The 14,801-nt window shown below is 41.3% G+C and overlaps 1 protein-coding gene across 2 annotated transcripts; it reads right to left on the reverse strand.

Moving 5' to 3' along the window:
• Positions 1-475: 475 nt before the first annotated feature.
• lhx6a (LIM homeobox 6a) lies at positions 476-14,676 on the reverse strand (the record flags this gene model as incomplete). Of its 2 annotated transcripts, XM_083983106.1 has the most annotated exons (9): positions 476-2,119; positions 2,220-2,394; positions 2,705-2,800; positions 2,899-2,999; positions 3,365-3,585; positions 10,804-10,925; positions 13,136-13,318; positions 13,578-13,649; positions 14,599-14,676. In XM_083983106.1, 9 exons carry the CDS (start codon positions 14,674-14,676, stop codon positions 2,040-2,042), a joined length of 1,128 nt encoding a protein of 375 aa, XP_083839232.1. In that variant the 3' UTR covers positions 476-2,039. The 2 variants fall into 2 exon arrangements, with proteins under 2 accessions (XP_083839232.1, XP_083839233.1); XM_083983107.1 differs by lacking the exon at positions 13,578-13,649.
• Between the last annotated feature and the right edge of the window lie 125 nt (positions 14,677-14,801).

Consider the following 14,801-nt stretch of genomic DNA (forward strand, 5'->3'; position numbering starts at 1 on the left):
TGATCAGCATGAACAGTTTTTAGTGGATGATCTGTTGTGTTATGATTAATTTTAAAGGGAGCAGGTCTTTGCACAAAGTGAATCATTCCTCTCTTGCACACTGCAGCTTCATCACAAATACACACTACATGCACAAATTACACACACTCAAACACACAAGGATGCACACAGTTATCCAGAAAGAAGGGCATTACATACACACATAAATACACATACACCCATAATCAAAGAACTAAACATGCACCACACCATAATTACGATCACAGCATGTTAAAAAAAAACAAAAAACACAAACACATTGAAGATACATTTACTTTGAGACGTATTGGTTTTATTCATATTTTTGCCATTAAAAAAATGCTTTTAATCATTGTACCCAACTTTCTGTGTTTTGTGCCATGTGTGTATGGTAAAGTTAAGTTTTTACAAATTTGTCTTCAGAAATTATTTTAAAAAAACAAAAAAAACACAAAAATATCACATTCTATTTTATTGCAATTTAGTACACAAAACATTTATGATGCACAGTCTATCAAACTTTTTTGTTTCATTTCATGTTTTTTTTTTTTAACAAAACAAAAACATTTTCAGAGGAGGGGGAAAAGTGCTTTACAGGGATTTACCATCTCAATAAATACAAGGACATTGAGGTCTTGTTGAATCCTGTTCTTCACACATTGGCCATGGCACTAAAATACAGATGCACACTCTACCCCTGCCAATACACAAACATACGTACACACACTCACACTCACACACACACATCTTACTATGTACAACCCAGTCTGTTTTATACTGTCCATTTTGTACCAATACTCAGTTTTCCTCTTTGTACAAAAGACTCATGCACACAGAGGCTTAACAAACAAGTTAAAATCATAAATTAGTGACAATGCACCTGTTGTATGACAATACGTAACTTAACGTGTCAGATTTTGTAGGAATGTGTTAGTGTGACTCCTCTCAGACTTCCCTCTGTTTCTGTGCCAGTTTGAAGAAATTTAACAAGACTGTGGCAACAACCTGTTAGCCCCCCGCTTCTAATGTTACATCCATAATTTAACGTAAACCCAGACATTGTGCTTTGTGGATTTCCTTCATGTTGAGCAGTGAACATGCTACAATACAATGATGATCTTTTACAAATGGAAGATCCCAATGGAAATTCTTATAATTTACTCACTCAAATAGAAAAAAAAAAAAAATCCAAATCTTTGTTTAGTTATGATTTATGAGCTAGAATTTCACTGCTGTAAATGACTACTGTTGGTTTTATAATGGAAAAGATAAGGCACACAATATTTTCACCTTTTAACAAAAAAATCTAATTCTACACCCAGAATTTTTTTTTTAACCAAAAATGTAGCAGGGACATTTCTGTCGTCTTTCAGATGTCATAAAGTCACAATGCCATTCCTAAAGGAAATATTTCAACATACTTTGTTTACGTTTATGGTTACCTTTCCTTCATGGTTGATTAGAGAGAAAAGAGGGAGGAGTCTTACCTCTGCTGTGGTGTACTGTGTGAGCCTGGCCCATGGGCCACAGCGACAGCTTCTCTTTAGATGTCCCCCTTTTTGTTTATCTTCAGCTTTCTGACAGCACTCGAGAGGCTTCAGCCCTGCTTCCCTGATCAGTCTCATCCCTTTAAGACTCCCTCCACCTTCAGCTCAGAGGGTGGATGAGTAGAGTGGAGTGAGATGCTGTACACTTGAAGCAAAATGGGTCCTTTTGGTGGTGTAAAATATAGTCTGTGAGTTCCTGCTAATGATAATCGCTTTACGATCATTTTGCCAGACTGGATGCAGGTGAGATATTTATGTCCTCGGAGGAGAAAAAAAAGAAAGAAAAAGAAACATGGTGTTCAGCTTTCTCCCATATTTTTTTCTGTTTTCCGAGTGGGCAGGGCTCCTGTACGATTAGTCTTTTTCTCCAGGCCGACTCCTGCTGATCTCCGGATCAGGTCGGTAGACATCACTGATGGGAGTTCAAGGGTTAGGGTCCAGAGTTTATGGGGTCATAAGGTTCATAGTGGAGTGCTAGCGGCTGAGGGGGAGCTGGGGCAGCGACATGGCCTGGTGGGGGAGGCTCTGAGAGGTCAGCACAGAGAAGGGGTGACCTGGGGAACACACAAGCAGCACAAAAAAAGATTTAAAAATAAGCCTGTAATCTGAAAATAAATCCACCTATTCAACACATAATAGAAAAGGACGACTCACTGTCAATGTACCCGTGCAGGGCCACCATGCGCGCCCGCTCAGGACTGCCAAAGGGGGAGTAATGCAGCTCATCGGGCAGGGACGAGGGTATCCTGGACTGGGGGTGACCTTGTGGACCCCCACTGTGCTGGGGCGTGTGCTTTTTGTGTCTTGCTCTGCAGTTTTGAAACCACACCTATGAAGACGCAATGTAACCAGACATCATGTAGCTATATGTTTTAATAGAAAATCTTGATGTAGTTTGAGGGCATGTTTTTAATCATAAACAAAAATGACAAGCAAAACTCTGTAAATATATAAATATGATTGTACATACCTGAAAATATTATTGTTGGAATATTGACAACTAACAAAACCTGACATTTTCTCACAGCTGAATTAAGTCGTTGGTCTTTGCATATGGCTGCATGAGTCTATTTCCATACATTCAGCTACATAGTATAACACACAGTGGCTTATGTGTAGGTATATATGTGAGCACTGACCTGTATAACTCTCCTACTGAGGCCTGTCATATCGGCTAGTTTCTGTAGCGTCTGGGCATCTGGGTTGTTGTCCTGGGCAAACTGAGCCTGCATGATCTGCACATTGAGACAAAATAGTATAACAATCAGATCCTGGTAAATGTGGTAAACAAGTTGCTACTCGTATCGTATCCGAAACAAGTCTTGTGTCTGACCTGTAGCTGTTCTGCAGTGAAGGACGTTCGTGCCCTTTTGGCCGGTTTGGGTTGACTGTCTTGCTCTGTGGGAACTGCTCCTTCTAATGTGATGCCATTACCTAAAAAAAACACATGTGAACTTTAAATCATGCTCATTAATTTTGAGCAGCAACAGACATCCTGGTTAACATATTTAAAACACAAGACACTGGATCATAAAGAGCCCTCAGTATTTTTTTTCTTTTTGGAATCAGGAATAAACAGACCAGCTATAATAGATACCAATAATATTTGAAGTTAATTCAAGAAATGAGACATTAAAGGCCTAAATTATAGCCTATATGAATGTGCAAAAATAAATAATTTGAAATATACTAAAATGCACAATTTGCATAAATCCTGTTTCAGAAGGAGACATTTGAGCAAACATCTGGACAACCACTGAGAAGAATTGCAGTACATTTCTGCCAGAACCACTACCCACCACTCTCCGCCGCTCGTTTGAGGTTCTCCACCATGGTGTCGTAGTGAATCCTGCACAGGACCTTATCCTCCACCAAGCCAAACTCCTCTCCCGTGGACAGCTGCCTCTTACACGAGTAACACGCAAAACATGCCAAGTGGTATGCGTTTCCCCTCGCGCGCCGCACCCAGTCACTGGCATATATCTGCCGCCCACAGCGGGCACACTTAGTACCAAACCTACTGTGAGGGAGAGAAAAAGACACAAGAGAGGCAACAGGGAGGAACAGAATGAGGAATTATTAGTTTGTGGACGTAGTAAAAGAAACGTTTCAGGGAGAGAAAAGTGCAGCATCTTTTTAATCTTATCTTAGGGCCATTTTCAGACAGTACACTCACAGATTTAAACATGTGCAGACGTCCTTTTCTTTAAAAGAAAGCTAAAGTTTTTAAACTTGACGTTTTGGCAGAACTCAAAGGGTTTAAGGAAGAAACCTTGGAGGAGGATGTGGCCTTCAGAAAAGACTCCTAACTGCGGCTGCAAGCTGAGCCTTGAATGCAAACAAACCAACACCTGCAATTTCCTGGCTGATGCATGAAGACCCTGACATGTACACATGCTCCCACACAAACACAGACAGACACACACGCACGCACACACGCCAGGGAACAAACCAACACACGTAAGCCAGGGTGGTTTTACACACAGTGGAAGATGAAGAAAGACTTGGATGACATCACTCTCGATTGCCTCGCTGTAACTGATAGCAACAGTGAGATCAGGCAGCATATAAACTAAAACCACCTGACCTACTGTTCTGGGTGGGTTGGGGGGGTTGGGTGGGTGTAGTGGGTAGGGGGAGCGTAGAGGGGGAGAAGATGAGAGATAAATGAACAGAAAGAGAGAGAGAAAGGCTAGGATATCAACTTGTTGGGTCAGCTGGAAACAAGATATTAATGTCTGAAATAAACATTCTCTGCTGGTTGGAAATATTTGAATAGCTGTAAATGTGACTGAGGACAGAATGAGACAAATACAAGGGTGAAAGAGCAGAAGGGCAGAGTGGAACTGAGGGCTGCCATGGATTTAATTACACTAACATTCACGTCGTGCCATTTTTCTTACTGTCCTCCAAATCCATGAAAGGAACAAGCCCAGTAACGCACAGTACACCTCCCCCTATATGTTTTGACTTCTCTCTGCTCTCGTGGCACTCAGCCAAAAATCCTTTCTTAAAAAAACAAAACAAGCCATAAGTACTTTAATTTTTCTTATAAAGGCTAAATAATTTCCTAAATCAGCAGTGGTTTCCATAGTCCTCAAACATGAAAAAACTGCACATTTGTTATGGACTATTTACAGCTGTGGATTAATACACACTTGGTGTTTCTGGGAAATATTTACATTAGCAGGACAGTGTATGCAGAATTGACTTCTAATAAACTACAGTGCCAATGTTAGTCGTAATTAAACAACACATGCAACAGTGTGACTCACTAATGTCTTTTTAATATTGTCTGGACAACAGTGGAGCTGTGTATGTCAGAGAGGAATAAGCTATATCAGACTTTGGCTAATGGCTACATACTTTTTTATTTGGCTAGTGGCTACATACGTTTTTATTTGGCTACATACTTTTTTATTAAAGTTACTAATCACCCAACTAATCAATGTATCCATAAAACCTCCGAAACATCAAACAAATTTCCTGTTTTACATGAAAATCAAAAGTGAACAAAGTCCACTTCATCTAAAGAGCACATCATGAGTGTAATGAGTGTGTAACGTTTTCAGTTTGACGTGGTTACGGTCAGGCTAAGAGCCATTGTTGGGATCAGCAGCTGCCAATTCTGGTGAAAGAGGCAGGATTTGTAAGCAGTCTGAGAAAGTGCTGCCTCAGGGGTAAAACTGGGGGCAAGAAGCATAAACAAGCACATTGTGGCAAATTGTACAGCCAGAATTATATATATTTACATCTGGCTTTAGCTCAAATTGAAAACATTTTCATGAACAGGCACTGACCCAGAAATCAAGGCCTAATGGCTGACTCAATATGTCTGACAATTTTACTAATACACATAACAATTCCCTCTTAGAGAAAATAGAGATGAAAACAAACAACGCACACACACACACACACTCTCTCACACACAAACATGAGCAATATATTCAGATGAGAAGCGGTTGAAAGCTATGGAGGAGGCAAAAGGACTGGTGAGGGCATGGATCAGGATGAGAGGGGTAGACGAGGAGAGAGGGGGGTAAGTGGCCGAGGCAGAGAGTTGTAGTGCTGAGGGATGTAGCGGAGTAAAGAGCGTCGATGGCGGGGAGAGAGCAAGATGACGGGGGTGCAGGAGAGCACGACGGCTGCCAAGTGAGTGGGTTTGGCAGCGCATCAGTGCACTCAAATCCACTCGATCTGGAATGAAAGCATACTATAGCCCTGACATCTCACTAGCTCGTAGCCCTCCTCGTGTTTGTGGGCTTGTTGGCCAGAAGTTTCATTTTCATATGCGGGAGAGAATATTTTGTTGTTCATTATTAAACGCCAACTGTCTGAGGATCTGCCTTGCATCTTGTTTGATTCTGCATCTGTCTGTTTGCAGGGTTCAGTGAAACATCTTGAATTAGTGCAACAGTTTCCATTTAAAAAAAAAACTGATTATCAAATTCAGTAAAACATTAAAGCAGAGGGACAAAAAGTCTTTGTGGTGACCTTGAAATGAAATTGGCTGAAATGGCACTTACAGAGAGCTTAAGTTGTCACAATTTAACCAACAAAAAAAAAGCCACTTCGGAGACAAATGGACTCCATGGCTTTCCTGCACTGTATAATGTATGTATCGTTTGAGATTGTTATGGAGAATTCTTCCTCCGTTTCTACAGTAAAGAGGGAAAATATTGTGGAACATTGCGGCTAATCTAGCATGACAGCTTGTCAGTTTTGTGCTCCGAGACACAACCCAGAAAAGCTGCAAATCATCCCTTGTTTTAACCCCCTCCACCTCCATCTTCCTCTCCTCGGCCCGGGCTCCTCCCTCCTCCTCCTACTATGTCTTTTTTTAAATCTCATTTTGTCTTAGTACCAAAAACCTGGTGTTTATTTTGTAGCGCTGTCAATCCTCACGACCCCCGTATCACTCACAAGAGGGAAAATCCTACACCACAAAACTCCCTTTTGCCCCCAGACCTCTCTCTCCTATTTGCTCCCCATCTTTCGTCTAATCTTTACCCCCTTTTTTTTTAACAGTAATTCACCTGCTGCTGAGAGAGGGGCTTGAGGAGGTACACGTTTTTTGGATTATTCTTGATGTGCTGTGAGAATACACTAATCTCTATTAGATTTGTCCTGAGAGAGTTCTTGTTCGACAGTGCGGTTTAAAGGCACAAGGTTCACGTTAGGCCTATAGTATGGAAATATAAGACGGGAATGTGATCTAAATACTTTACAGACAACTTCTTGTAGCAGATTTAACCTATTATCAGGCTTTAAAATATTAACCCTGTCTGAAAGAGACCTTTACATTTCTATTCTCTGCTCCTTGAGTAAAAATCCACTGCAGTAACTGAGAATACAGGCAATTTCCATTCAAACAAATAATCTATTTAAATACTTTGCCTGAGCTTTTCATTGAAATGTGTAGCATTGTGTGTGTCAGATGTGTGATTATAACCGTAATCAATTCAGTTCTTAATAAAAACTCTCTGCACTCATCTTTGTTGCTATGGAAACCTAATCAGCTAAGCAGTGGTAGGTTGATGAATAATTACTATTACAATGAACACACACACACACTCGCACTCATATAAAGGTGCTCGCACACATGCACACATGCGCACATCTCACCCACAAGGTTCCCTACATACATGGACTCTGGTTACAGTGTCAGTATCCCATGGTGCCCCTGATTAGTGCAGCAATGCTACTTCCTGTGTGGCCTGCAGCTCACGGCCAAGGATGAGTTTTTCTACGCAGCCGTCTGGGGGGGGGGGGGGGGGGGGGGGGGGGGGGTCAGGGGAGGAGGCTGATAAAGACATGGTTTGCGTGTGTGTGTGTGTGTGTGTATGAAAGCAAGCCCCTGAGGCCTGACATGGGTTTAAGAGGCACAGCATGGGCTCTGTCCTGTGCCCCCTATCCTGAAATACTCCAACCCCCCACCTCCCAAACACACACACATGCACGCACGCACACACACACACACACACATATGTATATGGAGGGAAACCCGCTCTGATTTCCTGCTATTACGCCCCATTAAAGCAGCTGTCAGTCCAAAGCCAGATGATAGGCTGACACAGATGAGGAAATATCTCCAGAGGTTTGAAACCAGCCCAGAGGATCTGGACTCGCGCTGGTGTTTAACTTAGTTTGAATCTGGCTCTAAAGCCAGATTACAGTTTATATTTACAGAAGTAACCATTGTACGGGCCTCGGCCCTGCAGCAAAGACTCACCGTTACTGCAACATTTTTTAAATCACTTCTCATTTTCCAGAGTGACTTCCAAGGAGGTCTAATCTAAACCTACAAATATTATTATGCAAATGAGGAGCTTTGTCCACAGATTGGTACCATACTGAGAAGGAGATGCAATATTTGAATTGAAAAACCGTCTCTATTAGTATCCAGACTGTCAGATCAAATGTATCATCACTTCCTTTGTCATAGTCATTTTACACCGCAGTTATAGTTGTTCCACTGAAAGGATGATGAAAGTTTCAATGTATGAAAATCAGCTGAAGTTCAGACCATAATTACTGAATTCTGAACAATAAGCAGCTAAGTATGAAGCTATATTGAGAGAGCAGGAACAGCACAGCCAGCTTAAGTTAACACTCTCTATATCCATTTACACCAGTGAGATTTAAATGACCCATTTAACTGATTTGTCCTCCATTATAATTATGTTTAATAAAAAAAAAACCTCATTTACTAAGTAGCTGGAGCATCAAAATTGATGCAACAGATAAAATTACAAAAACACTCACAAGGAACAGGTAAGAAAGTCAGAGTTAAATTAGCTTTAGCTGAGGCTTTCTGTGGCCGGCCAGCTAGCTTTAGTTAGCTGGATTTGTTTTGATTCTGTTTTATAACATATATTACAATAAAATCGTCATTAAAAAAACCTGAGTAGAAAGTTTTGCATCATGAACCTATGAAATCTGTAGTTTGTCTTTCATACAGAGCATTTGTTTAGAATTTGATGGTGAAACTGCAAATCCTTATACTTATGAGTCAACATGAGCAGACATACATAACGCTTCCATTTTCAGACACGCTTTTAAATCACAATTACTGTATTTCATGTAATTACAGTGTAACTTCCCTGATGAGAATATAATATGTGACCCACTGACAGCTACGGCCTAACCACTCATTACCATTTTTGGAGCCCTAATGCCCTGACATATTTAAAGTGCACTCTGCATGTTAAATAACGGCTCACAGTCCACAGAGCAGAGTGAGTGAGGGCGGAAGGAACTTTGAAATGGAGACGGGTCAGGTAAAATATTATCCTGATCTGGCAGAGCAAAAACAAAAATCTCTTTTTGTGAAGAAATGTGCAAAATGATTGACAGCTGCTGGACATAAATAAATAAACAGACTTCTCTGTGTATGTGTGTGTGTATATGCAGGTTTTAAAATCTCTAAATGGAGGCAATGTGTACATGATATTTTTGCTAATATGTAAATGCTCCATATTCATGTTTTCATATTTAGGTATGTGCAACCATGTTTGTGCACATATCTGTCATAGTGGGAGTTAAAAAAAAAAAAAAAAAAAACTTTGGATAGGAGTCACATTCAGATCAGAAACATGCTGACCAGGCACTCGGGGCGATCTAATTGCTGGTCTGGAGGCCTGAGGGTCTGGGGTGGGGGACAACTAATTGCTGGTGATTATAAACCTCAGAGCGGCGGCTTGGTGTCAGGTTTCCATCAGAGAAACACCAACGCTTACTCACAGTTAGAAGCACGTACTATACATGCACACACACACACACACACACACACACAAATAAGCACAAACGGGCATGTGTCCATACAATATTCACACACCAGCTCCAGGCTACCGAACAAAATGTTTAAATGCTGTTGCTGGTGTGTGAACCCCGTTTAACCTCAGATACCACACACACACACATATATTTTCATATCTTCTATGGACTCTGCAGTATGCACGTAAATGGTTAAAAAAAACTGGAAAAAATACTAAAGCTTTAACTAAAGCTTTTGCAGCATCAAAACACAAGCAAAGTACAAGTGATGGTACATTCATCCTTTTACATAGAGTAATGCAACACAAGCTCTCTCTCTCTCTCTCTCTCTCTCTCTCTCTCTGTCTCTCTCTCTCTGCAGCCATAATGTAACACACCCGGGTATTTCTAAGGAAGACAACAACAGAACATTGCATTCCTCCCTATTGTGTGTGTGTGTGAGTGCATGTGTGGATCTCTGTCCACCTTTCTGTCTATACAATAACATAATATACATTTAGCCCTAAGTCTGATCGCCTTTGCAGCAGCCTTTATCATACTGCTTTAACTAGATTATGAAGATAAAATATTGTATTACTTTGTTTGATTTTGTTTCATTTGAGTCTTTAAAAAGTAACATGGATGCAACACATTTGAGTATTATAGACTACATTATATTATTGTGGTCTATTATAAACAGAGGGGAGAGCCCTCTATTGTCAGTGTTAACATGACGTAGGTCCATACTAGCCTATCCATAAAAAAGAGCAGAGTAGAGAGAAGTCAGTACTTTGTTCTTGCACTGAACAGTGTGTTTATGTAAATGGTTGGACGCTAAATTGAGACAGCCACACACTCAAACGGGCATTTCCGGTGATTTCCGTTTGTTTCACGTGCCCCTCTGGAGGTGATCAGACGAGCACTGCACGCTTCGTGGCACGTGCGAGTGTGTGACGAGATTGTGAGCGAGCGCACCACAGTTTCTTAAGCGCACAGACATTTAGGAAAACTGTGATCATGCAGCGGAGGACAAATAAATAAAAGCCCAGATCACGATTTAAATAGGCTACGCTGCTTCAAATCTGATATAAGGAAAGTAGGATAAAACATTCTGTGTGTGTGTGTGTGTGTGTGTGTGTGTGTGTGTGTGTGTGTGTGTGTGTGTGTGTGTGTGTGTGTGTGTGTGTGTGTGTGTGTGTGTGTGTGTGTGTGTTTTGGCTATAGCCATAATAAAGCTGTGGATCTTTCAGCTGTTCGCTGTAGGTAGAGGCTTTTATTTTGTTACAGACTTTCAGTTTTTGAAAAGCTCTTTCAAGAACGCATGAGGCAACCCGCATCCATCTCAAAGGATGTGTGTGTGTGTGGTGTGTTCAGTGTGTGGGAGAGGGAGAGAGAGAGAGAGAGAGAGAGAGGGTGGTGTGGAGAGGTGAGAGAGCCCTGTGTTGGCAGAGTGGTTGAAAACACGGTCATAAACTTACCCTACCTGAAATAATCCATTTTACAGAAGATCTCTTTGTTTTTGATGTAGCAGCTGCTGTGCTGACGTAGCGACGTCCTGCACACCGAGCACTCCAGACAGCGCACGTGCCAGATCAGGTTGTTCACCTGCGGAGAGACACCGAGCGTGTCAGACACACACAGAGAGACACACACACATACAGATGAGGGCCCACGCCGGTGCTGCTGAGTGACGACTTCTTGTCACTGTGAAGTGTGAATCTTTCATATTTAAGTGTTAAGCCAATAAAAAGCGCTCTGACGCTCATATTATGACCTCGTACATTTCCAGGTCATTAATATATTTCTCTCTCTCTCTCTCTTTTTTTTTTTTTTTTTACCTAATCATGTTTTTTTTTATGTATTATTACAAACAACATATTTTAAACGGACGCCCAAGGAGTTTAAGACCTTCCTCCAATTCAACGTATCATTAAAAGCCTATTTAATTTATAGAGACTCTGTCTCTCTTCTCATAATTAGCATCTAGGCCTATATCATTAACATCATATTTCTATAATCTCTCAAAGATATCATTTATTTTGTTTCAGAAGTGATTACTGCCGTTAATTTATCTTAAATAATATATTGTGTTTCTATTGAAAGGCACGTATAACTATTGTTATATTGACAAGCTCTTAAACAAAGCATTTCAATTAGGCCTTAACCAACGTTTTCTGGTACCGAGTAAAATAATATTCATTTTTTATTATTTTAGCATAAATAATAAAAAATAATAATATCCAACAGTAAATCATTGTGAGCGATGTGTTGGAAAACAGGAGATTCGTCAAGAAATGGCTGACATCAGTGTGAGGTTGTACCCAAGATATTTTTTTATGAAAACTAAAATAAGGTTAATAATATAAAGCCATGAATAATTGGGTCGACTTCAAGATCAGTTACACAGTTATAAAAGGTCTAGACAGCGTAAAACAAATTACGTAACACGCACTCTTTTAATCTTAGAATATGATTTTGTTAAAAAATTAACTTTTGACCATTGTGCTGCTAAATGAGCTGCTGATGGATGCATGCTAATTCATATTATAATAATCATTTAAATTTTTTCTACCAAAGCGGAATTCATTGTGACCTCAATGTTTGTTTGTTTTTCAGTTTTGTAAGAAGTGACCACCTGCACATATAGGAGACTAAATGTATTTACAACATTAACCGGCGTGATACATCCACGCAGAAAAATAGGGTTAATTAATTTACCAGTAAGGATAACAAAAATAATAGGTAAGTGTTACACACCAAACATTCCCATGTAGAATATGATGTAAGATTACATGTCGTCAATCGTTTATTTGGTTATTTAGCGTTTGTAAATAACAAACTAATAATTCCTTAGTTGTATCTAAAAAACTAAAAAGGATATAGGCAAATAATCCAAATAGATTATATCGAAATAGGCCTGTAACCTTTAAAAAACTAATTATTTTCAGTGTTATTATGGCTCATTTAATCTTAAAAATAATTTTCTCTTTACGTAAAATGAATGTTTATTTTACCCACAATTATCTTAAATACTAGAATAAAAATGATCGTCTCGACCATTAACTTCCCTGTTCTTCTCCGTCCTGCAGGCTGAGGGTCTGATAATGGACTAATGATCCTCTCACTTCCTGACAAACACACCTTGGCCTATCTGCGCGCGAGCAGAGACTGATAAGCACGCGAGCGCACGCGACAAGACGGGGCATATTGAAACTGAGGCAGAAACACTAAAAACCCAAACATCCCTGTTGTGTCTGCGGTCTCTGCTAAAGCCTCTCTGCCGCTTTACTGAGTTTCCGATTTTTTTTTTCTACAGCGGCGACAACACCAGCTAAATTTAGACACTGGTTCTCTAAAGGCTCCAGTGTTTTGTTTTTATTCATCTGACAGCCATAAAATAATTATATAACATAAATCTTGGCTGGATTATAAAATATAGAATCTCTTTTTACATGGGCTGCGTTTTGTTGATATTATAGACACTGATATGTTTGGAGAATTTCTCTCCTCTTCAGTTTTACAGTTGTATTTATTCTCACGGTCCAACAGTTAGATTTTAATGTAGTCCAGGTTTTTCTCTCCAGTCCTGTAAATGACCGTAAAAACACAACAGGCCCGTCCAAACCAAAACAGGAGCAGGATCGACCCGGTTCCCTCCCTATAGCTCGCTCCTGCGCGTCTTACTGTCTGGTCATATCAGCGCCAACGTGAAAAACAGAGTAAACAAAACAGGCTACGCTGAGGAAAATCTTTCTGCCTGATCAGTCGCTCATCGGCCTATGTCTTTCAGTCGGAGGTTGTGCTCGGCCTCTCACCTTCAGCAGGTATCTGTCCAGGATCTCCAGACCGCAGCTGGCGCACATGTTCTTCCCGGTGGACGGCACCGAGCTGGTGGTGGAGGTGGGCGAGCACACGGAGGGGGTGGACGGAGTGCTGGGGGACGAGCGAGTGTCCTCCCGCTCCATGTTGGACCGCTGCGACTCTCCGTCCGAGTGAGACTGCAAGAGGGGGGGGACACATCAGCAGTTAACATACACACACACACTCAGAGAGACCAGAACCTCATCCACACACAGCACCAGTGTGCACATGTCGCCATTTTTCACCATTTTATTCACACTTGAAATTATATCTTAATAACTCCGTATCCATATACGCGCCATGGATGCGCACCGGGGTCACACTGCTGGGTCCATGTTGCGCGTAAATAATCCATACAATATTATAAAGCATAAATAAGCATTAAAAGCTTCTCACCATTGTCGTGTGTTTCGAGTCCACACTGCAGCGCGAGGCTCCCGGTGTGCTCTGATGCTCCGTAGAGATCACCTACAAGACAGCGGTCAGTGAACGGCAAGTCTTCATCACTGCTCCCGTCTCATCTAAATCCTCGGGAGACATTTGAAGACAGGCTCTTGAAGGCTACTCCTATATAAAGTAGTCCTGACAATAAAGCCCCGGCTAAAACTGTTAAATGGGGCCCCCGCAACAAAAGGCACATTTTAATGAAGCTATTTCAATTTGGATTGATTTTTCCCTGCCCTTAACCCATGCCTCTCAGAATAATAGTATTTTCCTCGCAATCCAGGACACGAGAGTGGAGGAGGAGGAGGAGGAGGGGGGAGAGGGGGGAGAAAAAAAACTACCTGTAATTACAAATAGCTTGAAACGCAGTGGATAAGAGGGACGCGGAGTGTCAATTTCAACTGTCAATCAGAAAAAGGCAACGGGTCACCCAAAGAATTGCAAATTTGATTTTTAATGGCTGTAATTAAAATCTAATTCTTCTCGGGGCGAATTGGCAGCGCTCGAGAGGCTCGCGGACCGCAAATCACGCTATTCATAACAGAGAGGCGCGCGTGCCTCTTCACGGCGGCTGGCGCGTGCAGCTGATCCCAGTACACAAGCAAGTGATTCTTGTGACATCACGGGGAGGACAAAAACAAAACTCACACACACTGCCACACACACACACACACGTACACACACACATTCACGCTTTGCTGCTGCTGCTGCTGCAAATAAACCGCAGCAACAGAAACAGGACAAACCAAATGTTACTGGATGGAAAAGACACATTGACGCGGCAGCCACTTATTGCATCGTTACAACACAAAATGCTAGAGGATATCACACACACATAAGAAAAAGCCAATTCAGTCCTATAACTAAAACAGCAAAGGCCCAAACAGCGCGTAAACATGCTACGTTTCCATTTGGAAGTTTTTACGCACAGAGCTGCAGCAGCTTATGACAAGTGTTTCCAAAGTGTCAGTACCTGCTTCGTGGGAATTCCGTCGGACAGAATCTTATTTCCCTCTGAGAGAGGGGACAAAACTTCATTTTTCCAGTACATGAACCCCTCTGCGGTCTCACAGCAGCGTACAGTGTCTCCAAACTCGGTGCGTGGAATCAGGGGAAGCAGAGTCGGCGATGGGCGTCAGAACTTGTACCATCCGTACCATTCATGGATTCTGGTGC

This window comes from Trachurus trachurus (genome assembly GCF_905171665.1).
Source record: "Trachurus trachurus genome assembly, chromosome: 12".
Classification (NCBI taxonomy): domain Eukaryota; kingdom Metazoa; phylum Chordata; class Actinopteri; order Carangiformes; family Carangidae; genus Trachurus; species Trachurus trachurus.